This window comes from Dipodomys ordii, unplaced genomic scaffold, assembly GCF_000151885.1.
Source record: "Dipodomys ordii isolate 6190 unplaced genomic scaffold, Dord_2.0 Scaffold54, whole genome shotgun sequence".
NCBI classification, from domain to species: Eukaryota; Metazoa; Chordata; class Mammalia; order Rodentia; family Heteromyidae; genus Dipodomys; species Dipodomys ordii.
In genome coordinates this window covers 5828987-5840370 of record NW_012267270.1, presented here as the reverse complement: position 1 = coordinate 5840370, position 11384 = coordinate 5828987, and the positions used below count along the sequence as shown (strand labels likewise).

The window sequence follows — 11384 nt, the reverse complement described above, 5'->3', positions numbered from 1 at the left end:
CCCCCCCCCGTGAGGGACCGGGACTAAGACTCTGCCCGGCGGCTCCGGTTCACCGTGCATACTGCTTCCCGTGGAGTGAGAGTCCACCGGGTTACCCGTCCCTGTACCCCAGGGCTCAGAGACAGAGAGTGCGGCTCCACTGACGACCCCGGCCCGCCCAGGCCCAGCCCCCGCCCCCAGGGGCCTTCGCGGCCACACAGCATCCGAGGACGTGCAGGACCGGGGCGCCAGACCACGCGGGTTCCGGCAGTGAGGGTGCTGAGGACTGTAGCTCGGACGAGCGCGGCGGGCAGGGCCGCCGCCGCCGGCCGCTTCGGGAGCACGGCGGAAGGCGGGCCCACAAACTCGCCCAGGCCCAGCCACGCTCAACCCTCGGCCGGAGCGAAACCCGGCCGTTCCCTCGGCGGCGGCCTAAGGCCGTCAGTGCAAAGCGTGGGCAATGCCCCGCCCAGTCGAAAATCTCCCCCCCACCCTCTGAAGGAGGTGTCGTCACCAAGCCCCACAGCCCAATGAGAGAGGTGGAAATTTCCAGAAAGAACAGGACCAATGGGCGCGGCCAGTACGCCCGCGATTGACGGACCAACCGACCGATCGGTGTCGTAGTAGTTCGCTCCTCCCTCCGTCCGTGGAGCCCCGAGTTGGGTGGGGCTTATCAGAGAATACCCAATCCTGAAGCGCGGAGGAGGCAGGGTCGCAGGGATTACTCCTGGAGGGCCAATGAGAAGAGCGTACAGATGATTGGCTGGGCTTCCAGCCAATAATAGAGGAGTTGAGAGACCCGCCCCGAGGTGCTTGACCAGTGAGCAGGCGAGGAAGGGGCTGGAGCCGGGGTCCCGGCAGCTTCTAGTAGGTTCCAGAAGGCGGCGCGTGCGGTTGGGAACGCGGAGCGGACGGATTCGATTCAACGGGGTTCCGGGCCAGGCAATGGAGCAGGTGAAGGGGGAGGGGTGGCTGGGGCACCCCCAGGGCTGCTCGGAAACCCACTGAGGTCGGGCCGCAGCGGAGGGGCCGGGTGGGGCGGCTGCCGAGCCGGGCGGCTGCGATGGCGGGCTGGGGCTGAGGCGGCGCGGAGTAGCGCCGAGGGCGTGAGGGCCGCGGTCGGCGGGTGGGAGGGACTGTGTAGCGAGGCGCGGCCGCGCGGGTCCGCGTCGCCCCCTGGCTTGGCGAGGAGGGGTGGAGGAGGCCGGGATCCGGCGAGAGGCCGGGATCCGGCGTGAGGCCGGGCCCTCGGGGTCTCCGGTGTGTGACTGCAGGTTAGGCCCCCGCTGGGGCGGGGGGAGGGGATGGTGCCGGCCACCTAGGAGGCTGGTGGCAGGCGGGGAGCTGGGGTCAGCCGCGGGGCGGTCCGAGCGGGTCCACGGGGGAGCCCCGATGACCGTGGAGCAGGAACGGCAATATCCGGAGAGTATAGGGGGTGGGGGTGCACAGCTTGGGCCTGGGACGGAATTGTGGAAAACGTTAGTTTTGCGCACATGGAGAAGGGGAGGCTGGAAAAGGAGTGTGTGTGGCCTGATCCGGAGAGCTCCCCAGGGTGAGGAGAGGGGAGGGGTACCCCAAAATTTTTATGGGAGGACCACCCGCGTGTGCGGCCCCTCCCCCTCTTTGTCTGGGTGACTGGAGACTTGACACTTGGAAAGTCAGGTTCTGATTATACAGGAATTAGTAACTCTGTTCAGTTGAGACCAGGGAGTGAGCAGCAAGAAGCCCCTTCCTTGTCTCCACTCAGCTTTTTGAGGGAACCAAAGCGACATTCAAGGAAAGCTCGCAGTTAGAGAGAGGTGGCCTTGTATTGGAAGCTGACGTTGAGCTGTAGTGATTAGGGGTATGGGCAGCTCATTTCTTTTTTCTTGCTTTTTTTTTTTCTGGTCGGCCGTGGGACTTGAACTCAGGGCCCGGGGGCCATCCCTGAGCTCTTTGGCTTAAGGCTAAGTGCTCTACCACTTTGAGCCACAGCTCCGCCGGTTTTTTGTGGTTAATTGGAGATGAGTCTAGCGGACTTTAATGCTCTGGCTGGCTTCAAACCGTGATCCTCAGATCTCAGTTTCCTGAGTATAGCGCTAACATTACAGTCGTGAGCCACTAGCGCCTGGCTTCTCATTTCTTCTTGCTATGATCTATAAACCTGAACGGTTCCTGGAGGCAAAGCAGTAGCTTTCTTGAAGAAAGAATGAAAATAAATGGAGGGATTTCTAAATTTTGTATGCCCTTAGATTAAGTTGTATCTGGAGTGCCTAGGTTGTAGTATAGGCGAGAAAAATATATTGAGTGAAAATGCCTCCTGTTACAAGAACAACCAAGAGGTTGTTACTGCTTTCAGTTAATTTGGTGCTGGGGATTGAAACTGAGGCATGGAGCAAGCAAAACTTGTGTTCTATCTTATGCCTTTTCTATTTTTTTTAATTTAGTCTTATTGTTTGTTTAATGTCGGTACTGGGGCTTGAACTCAATGCCTATATACTGTCCCTGAGCTTTTTCACTCAAGGCTAGTGTTCTCCCACTTGAGCTACATGTGGCTTCACTTCTGGCTTTTTGCAATTAATTGGAGATGAATATCAAGGATCTTCCTGTCTGAGCCGGCTTTGAACCTTGATCCTCAGATCTTTCCAGCTTCCTGTGTAGCTAGAGTACTGGTGTGAGCCACCAATGCCCAGCCCCATCTCTCTTTTTAAAATTATACTAGCCATTATACACATATTCCTACAGGTAAGCTATAACTGAATGACTGCAAACCTTTACCGCACAATGTATAGATAACTCTGCCTTTTTGTAGTTAATTGTTTGGAGCTATTAGGCTTGAACTCGGGTCCTGGGCATTGTCCCTGAGTTTCTTTTGCTCAAGGCTAGTAATGCTGTACCGCTTGAGCCACACACAGCTCCACTTCCTCTAGCTTTTTGGTGGTTAATTGGAAATAAAAGTCTCCCTGACTTTCCTGCCTGGGCTTTTGAACCGTGATCCTCAGATCTCAGCTTCCTGAGTAGCTAAGATTATAAGGCATGAGCCACTGGCCCCCAACAGAAGTCATTCTCTCTCTCTCCCCCTCTCTCCCCCTCTCTCCCCCTCTCTCCCACTCTCTCCCCCTCGTCATGGGGCTTGAGCTCTGGGCATAGGCTCAACATGCACAGGCTGGCTTTGAACCGAGATCCTCAGATCTCAGCCTCCTGAGTGGCTAGGATTACAGGCTCCCGGCTTAGAAGCCATTCTTTTTTTTGTTTTGTGTTTTTGTCCATCATAAGACCTGAACTCCAGCCCCACTAGCACAAAAAAAAAAAGCTATCACTTGAGCCACATCTCTACTTCCAGTTTTTTGCTAGTGATAAAGAGTCTCTGGTTTGTCTGCCATCCTGGCAGACAAATCTATTCCTCCATCCTCAGATCTCAGCCTCTTTAGTAGCTAGAATTGTGTGAGCCAGGTGCCCCCTTCATTTACTTAAAAACAAAAACAAACTGGGTGCCCATGACTCATGCCTATAATCCTAGCTACTCAGGAGGCTGAGATCTGAGGTTTGTGGTTCAAAGCCATCAGGGCAAGGAAAGTCCAGGAGACTCTTATCTCCAGTTAACCACTAGAAATCAGAAGTGGCACTGTGGCTCAAGTAAAGCCCTTGCCTTGAGCGGAAGAGCTTAGGGATAGAGCCCAGGCCCAGAGTTCAAGCCCTACAGCCAAAAAAAAAGAGCCCTAGGTACACACTGAGGAGTGCCTTTTTTTTTTTTTTTTTGGTCAGTCATAGGGCCTGGGCACTGTCCCTCTTGAGCTCTTCAGCTCAAGGCTAGTGCTCCACCACTTGAGCCAAAGCACCACTTCCGGTTTTTAGTGGTTAAGTGGAATAAGAAGCTCATGGGGACTTTGCTGCCTGGACTGGCTTCAAACCACGATTTGCAGATCCCAACCTTCTGAGTAACTAGGATTACAGGTGTGAGCCACTGACACCCAGCTCATTTTTTCCATTTTGAATGTTTACAAAAGGATACAGAATTAAAGTTGTCTCTCTTCATCTTCCTTCATCCCTTTTATAATACTATAATAGTTAGGTTGTAGCAATTAAGTAGTAACTGCTAGCTTTACCAATTAAGAATCAAAATGTTAGTTAACATGTTGACATTCAGCTCAATCAATAACTGGAAAGTGATTTCTCTTGATGGGAGTTGGCAGCCACACTGTGATGAACATCTTGATGCTCCTGTGCATGGGCTCTTGGCATCCTAAAGCCTGTAAGGCACTAGAACATGTATCTGCATACTCAGTCCACTTCCTTCTTCATTGTCTCTTATGGAATGCACATGCCTGTGTTCAGTGTATCCTATGGGCCCTGCAAATCTGTGACCAGTGAAAGTATTTTCCCATGAAAGTAACATGGATAAATTTTGGGTGGCTCCATTAGTTTTGAGATTTAAGAGTGAGTAGAGCAAGCCGGGTGCCAGTGGCTCACGCCTGTAATCCTAGCTACTTAGAAGGCTGAGTTCTGAGGATCGCGGTTCAAAGCCAGCCCAGGCAGGAAAGTCCATGAAACTCTTATCTCCAATAAACCACCAGAAAACTGGAATATGTTGTAGCTCAAGTAGTAGAGCACTACCTTGAGCTGAAGAGCTACGGGACAGCACTCAGGCCCAGAGTTCAAGCCCCACAACTGACAAAAAAAAAAAAGAGAGAGTAGAGTTCTTACCAGTCCATACCAGCTAGGGGAAAGCAAAGGGGTGAACTTTTGTTCTTGTTAACTTTTTTCCTATGATGGATCCCAAAGGCATGAGATATGTGAATGAGTTAGTTTATGATTTCTGTATGTTGGGATACTGGGTATTGAACTCAGAGTCTTGCACTTGGTAGGCAGGTGTGTTAATGGAGAGAAAATATTTGGTAATTGGCACTTTTTTTCCTGAACTTGAACTCAGGGCCTGGGCACCGTCCCGGAGCTGCTTTTGCTCAAGGCTAGCACTCTTACCATTTGAGCCACAATGCCACTTTTGGCTTTTTCTGTACTTGGGAATTAAGTCAGGACTTCATGCATGCTAGGCAAGCATTCTACCACTAAGCCACATTCCCAGCCCAATATTGACACTTTTTATCCTCAGGTGAATGAGCTAAAGGAGAAAGGCAATAAGGCCCTGAGTGCAGGGAACATTGATGATGCGCTACAGTGCTACTCTGAAGCAATTAAGTTAGATCCTCAGAACCATGTACTCTACAGCAATCGCTCTGCAGCCTATGCCAAGAAAGGAGACTACCAGAAGGCTTATGAGGATGGCTGCAAAACTGTTGACCTAAAGCCTGATTGGGGCAAGGTAAGTGGGGATTGCGGAGTCTCCAGATTTTCCTCAGATGCCTTTTGGTATTCAATCAGGCTTACTTACAGGTCCTGTAGGCCTGCCTAGTTGACTGTCCTAGTAGATTTCTAATTTGTTTCCCACCTGGGCCTTCCTTTTTGAACATGCCCCTTGAAATAGTGGCACATTGCATAAATACTTACATTTCCATCAGTGGTAATATGGATTTTTGGTACTGCTGAAAAAGAAATGCCTTCAAAGAAACTGATAGCAACAGTACTCTTAAGGCTAAACAGCACATACCTATAATCCCAGGCAGGAGGATTGTGCGTTCCAGTCCAATCTGCTATATAATAGCAAGTTCAGTGCTAGCCTGTATTACACAGTGATACCCTGTCTCAAACACGCACACATACATGCATGACAACAAGCATATGGGTATGGCTGTTGGGTGACAAAGTTGTGCACCTACCTTTGTCAGGATTCTTTTTTTTTGGGGGGGGTCCGGTCGAGGGCCTGAACTCTGCGCCTGGGTGCTGTCCCTCAGCTCTTCAGCTCAAGGCTAGCGCTCTACCACTTGAGCCACAGCGCCACTACCAACTTATTTTTTCTGCTTATGTGGTGCTGAGGAATCGAACCCAGGGTCTCATGCATGCAAGGCAAGCACTCTACCACTGAGCCACCTTCCCAGCCCTGTCAGGATTCTTAAAAATTTACCTCAAGCTGGCCGCCGGTGGGTGGCTCACGCCTATAATCCTAGCTACACAGGATGCTGAGATCTGAGGATTGTGATTCAAAGCCAGCCTGGAAAAGTGGAAGTGGTGCTGTGGCTCAAATGGTGGAGCGCTTGCCTTGAGCTGAAGAGCGCAGGGACAGCACCCAAGCCCAGAGTTCAAGCCCCATGACTGAGCAAAAAAAATAAAAATGTTGACCCTACTGTATGCTCCCTGCAGTTTCGTTTACCTGGACTGTCCATTTTGATCTAATCTTTCTTTTCTCTTTTTGTGGGTTGAAGGGCTATTCAAGAAAAGCAGCAGCTCTTGAGTTCTTAAACCGATTTGAAGAAGCCAAACGAACCTATGAGGAAGGTTTAAAACATGAAGCTAATAACTCCCAACTCAAAGAAGGTTTACAGAACATGGAGGCTCGGTTGGCAGGTAAATACCACATATACCACCACGCCTTTTCCCATAGGGGAACATACAGTACACTCCATGTACCAGTGTTGGTGTGGAGTGAACAGAAATACAGCGAATCAAGGTATCATGGGGATTACTTTCCTTTATTTGGACAGAGAGAAAATTCATGAACCCTTTCAACATGCCTAATCTGTACCAGAAGTTGGAGAACGATCCCAGGACAAGGACACTGCTCAGTGATCCTACCTATCGGGAGCTGATAGAGCAACTACGAAATAAGCCATCTGACCTGGGCACGTGAGTAGAGGCTATCCATCAGTATCTGGAAATGTTCCAGAACCCTATAGGAGAGGGTTCCCTCCCTGGTTCAGAGTGTTTCTGTTGCTTTTTCTCCATTGAGCTGTACAGGTTTTTTATTTGTAGTTATAGAAAGGATTGAAGGTCAAGGCCGGGCGCTGGTGGCTCACGCCTGTAATCCTACCTACCCAGGAGTCTGAGATCTGAGGATCGCAGTTCAAAGCCAGCCCGGGCAGGAGGGACCGTGAGACTCCTATCTCCAATAAAACCACCAGAAAACCGGAAGTGGCGCTGTAGCTCAAGTGGTAGAGCGCTCACCTTGAGCTGAAGAGCTGAGCGACAGCGCCCAAGCCCAGAGTTCAAACCCCACGGCCAACCAAAAAAAAAGAAAGGATTGAAGGTCGAGCCTTGCACCAGTGACTCACACCTGTAATCCTAGCTACTCAGGAGGCTGAGAGCTGAGGATTGCCAGTTCAGAGCCAGCCTGGGCAGAAAGTCCATGAGACTCTTATTTCCAATAAACCACTAGAAAACTGGAAGTGGCGCTGTGGCTCAAGCGGTAGAGCACTCGTCTTAAGCTGAGGAGGCAGGGACAGCACCTAAGCCCAGAGTTCAAGCCCCACAACTGACCAAAAAAGAAAGAAAGGATTGAAGGGTTGCATGCGGTAGCTTATGCCTGTAATCCTAGCTACTTAGGCTGTGATCTGAAGATCACTGTTCAAAGCCAGCCTGGGCAGGAAAGGGTAAGACCCATCTTCAATTAACCATCAGAAAACCAGAAATGAAGCTGTGATTCAAAGTGGTAGAGCATTAACCTTGAGCAGAAAAGCTCAGTAACAGGACTCAGGCCCTGAATTCAAGAACCAAGCCCCACAACTGACAATTTGAAAAAACAACAGAAAAAGGGCTGGGAAGGTGGCTCAGTGGTAGAGCACTTGCCTTGCATGCCTGAGGCCCTGGGTTCGATTCCTCAGCACCACATAAGCAAAAAGAAAAAAGCCAGAAGTGGCGCTGTGGCTCAATTGGTAGAGCGCTAGCCTTGAGCTGAAGAGCTGAGGGACAGTGCCCAGACCCAGAGTTCAGGCCCCACGACTGGACCCAAAAAATAAATAAATAAATAAATAAATAAAAATAAAGATCAAACCCAGGACCTCGACCATGCGAGACAAGCACTGTTCCACTGTTGCACTGCACCTCTAGTCCTCTCCTAGACTCATCTACCTGCCTGTCTAGCTACCGACTAGACCTGTGTTAGGAGTACAGACACTTAGATGGATTACATACCTAGCTTGTTTCTGAGATAAGGTCTTGCTAACTTTTGCTCTGGATGGCTTTGATGAACTTATGGTCATCCTGCCTCTACCACTTGAATGGCAGAGATTACAGATGTAATCATCTCTGGCCCTGCCTGTATATCATTGGGAGTGTATGCGAGCATGCTTGTACTAAGGCTTTACTGGTGCTGTCTTTTAGCTTTTTTTGTTCAAAACTGGTACTCTACAAATTGAGCCACAGTTCCACTTCTCTTGGTTTATTTTGTTTTTTTTTTTTTTTTTTTTTTTTTTTTTTTTGGCCAGTTCTAGGGCTTGAACTCAGGGCCTGGGCAACTGTCCCTGAGCTTCTTAAGGCTAGCACTCTACCACTGGAGCCACAGCGCCACTTCGGTTTTCTGGTTGTTTATTGGAGATTAGAGTCTCATGGACTTTCCTCCCCAGGCTGGCTTTGAACCATGATACCCAGATACCAGCCTCTTGGAATAGCTAGGATTACAGGTATGAGCCACTGGCACCAGGCTACTTGTGGCTTTTTCTGTGTATGTGGTTCTGAGGAATTGAGCCCAGGGCTTCATGCATGCTAGGTAAGCACTCTCTCACTGAGCCACATTCCCAGCTTTTTGTTAGTTATATGGAGATAAAAGTCTCAGGCTTTTCTTCTGGGTCTAGCTTCTCATACTAATTCTTAGCTCTCAGCCTCCTGAGTAGTTAGGACCACAAACATGTGCCACTAGCATCCAATTATTTCATTTTCATTTCCTTTTTCTTTGGTTCTTTGTATGCGTGTGTGTGTGGGGTCAATCATGGGGCTTGAACGCTGGGCGCTGTCCCTCAGCTCTTCAGCTCAAGGCCACTGCTCTGCCACTTGAGCCACTGCGCCACTTCCAGTTTTCTGGTGGTTAAGTGCAGATGAGTCTCACATATTTTCCTGCTCCTGCTGGCTTTGAACTGTGATCCTCATATCTCAACCTCCTAAGTAGCTAGCGTTACAGATATGAGCCACCAGTGCCTGGCTTTGCATTTCTTGTGTTGGAATTAGTGACTGTAACTGTGTGATTAGGTGAGATAGCAAAGTACACTGACAGTAAGTCAGAGTTTTGAAATGTGTTTTGGTTTTTCTTTGTCTTTTTTTTTTGGTGATGCTGGAATTTTTTAGCCCAGAGCCTCATTCATGTTTGCACTTGTGCTTGCTTGGCTTGCTTACTTATTCCTCTGCCACTTGTGCCACACCAGTTCCCCCCTCACCCCAAACTTAGGATCTGGCTGCTTTATCCCAGGTTTCTGCATAGTAGATTGTTAGAATTACAGGTGTGAGCCATCTAGACCAGCAAGATTCTGCATTTATAATTAGTAAGAAATTGTAGAGACCAACATTTGTATATAGGAATCTTAACAGAAGAGGGCTTATGATCAGTTACGGAAAAGTAATTACAATCTTTCTTTCTTCCCTAATCAATATTAGGAAACTGCAAGATCCCCGAATCATGACCACTCTCAGTGTCCTCCTCGGGGTTGATCTGGGCAGCATGGATGAGGAGGAAGAGGCTGCAACACCCCCACCCCCTCCTCCTCCCAAAAAGGAGACCAAGCCAGAGCCGATGGAAGAAGACCTTCCAGAGAATAAGAAGCAGGTCTCAGTTTTCTTTTCTCCTCACCGTTAGGCAAACAACAAGCAAATCAGCTAGAAATACATATTGAATGGCAATGTGTACACCTTGGACAGCTGATGAACTTTGAGTACACAGTATATACTAAGCTTACTGTCAGCTATTTGGGAAGATTAAATAGGATAATTACCTAGCCCAGTTGTTGAGACCCACCTAGGCTGGTGGGGGAGGGGGGGTGTTTGTGTACACACACATGCATGCACCTGGACCTAGGGCTTGAACTCAGGACTTGGTGCTGTTCCTGACCTTTATACTTCAATACTACCAGTCTAATACTGGAGCCACAGTACCACTTCGAGATTTTTGATGATTAATTAGAGATATGAGTGTCTCGCCGACTTTCCTGCATAGAGTGGGTTGCATATAAAAATATTTGGGGGTAGCCGGGTGCTGGTGGCTCACGCCTGCCATCCTAGCTACTCAGGAGGCTGAGATCTGAGGATCGCGGTTCAAAGCCAGCCAGGGAAAGAGAGACCGTGAGACTCCTATCTCCAATAAACCACCAGAAAACTGGAAGTGGTGCTGTAGCTCAAGTGGTAGAGTGCTAGCCTTGAGCTGAAGAGCTGAGGGACAGCGCCCAGGCCCAGAGTTCAAGTCCCACGACCGACCGAAAAAAAATACTTGGGGGTGCTGGGAACATGGCTCAGTGGTAGAGTGTTTGCCTTGCATGCCTGAGGCCCAGGGTTCGAGTCCTCAGTACCACATAAGCAGAAAAGGCTGGCACTATGGCCCAAGTGGTAGAGTGCTAGCCTTGAGTTAAAGAGCTGAGGGACGTTGTCCAGGCCCAGAGTTCAAGCCCCATGACTGACGACAACAACAACAAATTGGGGCCAGGCACTGGTGGCTCACACTTAGAGTCCTAGTTACTTAGGATCTGAAAATAGAGGTTCAAAACCAGCCTAGGCAGGCTGATTAACCACTAAAAAGCCAGATGTGGAGCTATGATTCAACTGGTAGAGAGCTAATCTTGTGCACAAATGCTCATGGACATTTTCAAGCCCCAGTATGTGCATAAAAGAAATACATGGGGGCTGGGAAGGTAGCTCAGTGGTAGAGCGCTTGCCTTGCATGCCTGAGGCCCTGGGTTCGATTCCTCAGCACCACATAAGCAGAAAAAAAAGCCGGAAGTGGCATTGTGGCTCAAGTGGTAGAGTGCTAGCCTTGAGCTGAAGAGCTGAGGGACAGCACCCAGGCCAAGTTCAGGCCTACGACCAGACCCCCCCCTCCCTCAAAAAAAAAAACCATTTTTTGGGAGGGAGGGTTGCTAAACATGGTAGCATTTGTTTGCAAGGAGAAGGGCTTGGGAGGCTGAAGCAGGAGGATCAATTTTTTTTTGTTGTTGGTTGTGGGGCTTGAACTCTGGGCCTGAGCCCTGTCCCTCAGCTCTTTAGCTCAAGGCCAGCGTGCTACCGCTTGAGCCACAGCGCCACTTCCGGTTTTCTAGTGGTTTATTGGAGATAAGAGTCTCACTTTGTTTCCTGCTCAGGCTGGCTTTGAACTGTGATCCTCAGATCTCAGCCTCCTGAGTAGCTAGGTTCATAGACGTGAGCCACCGGCCCCAGCCTGATCAAAAGTTTTTGAAGCCAACTTGAACTACTTAGGAAGGCTTCATCTCAAAAGTATTTTGCTGCTGAGCACTAGTGGCTCACACCTGTAATCCTAGCTATTCAGGATGCCAAGATCTGAAAATGATGGTTCAAAGCCAGTTCAGGTAGAAAAGTCCATGAGACTCTTTTTTTTTTTTTTT

At 49.4% G+C, this 11384-nt stretch overlaps 1 protein-coding gene across 1 annotated transcript in view; it reads left to right on the top strand.

Moving 5' to 3' along the window:
• The first annotated feature begins 794 nt into the window (after positions 1 to 794).
• The window catches only part of Stip1 (stress-induced phosphoprotein 1), an 18936-nt gene continuing 8346 nt past the window's right edge, over positions 795 to 11384 (top strand). The window contains exons 1-5 of the mRNA XM_013021133.1: positions 795 to 933; positions 5069 to 5278; positions 6276 to 6417; positions 6555 to 6696; positions 9433 to 9601. Of these exons, the coding sequence (XP_012876587.1) occupies positions 925 to 933; positions 5069 to 5278; positions 6276 to 6417; positions 6555 to 6696; positions 9433 to 9601 (672 nt within the window). The 5' untranslated portion in view covers positions 795 to 924. The remainder of the gene's footprint in view (positions 934 to 5068; positions 5279 to 6275; positions 6418 to 6554; positions 6697 to 9432; positions 9602 to 11384) is intronic.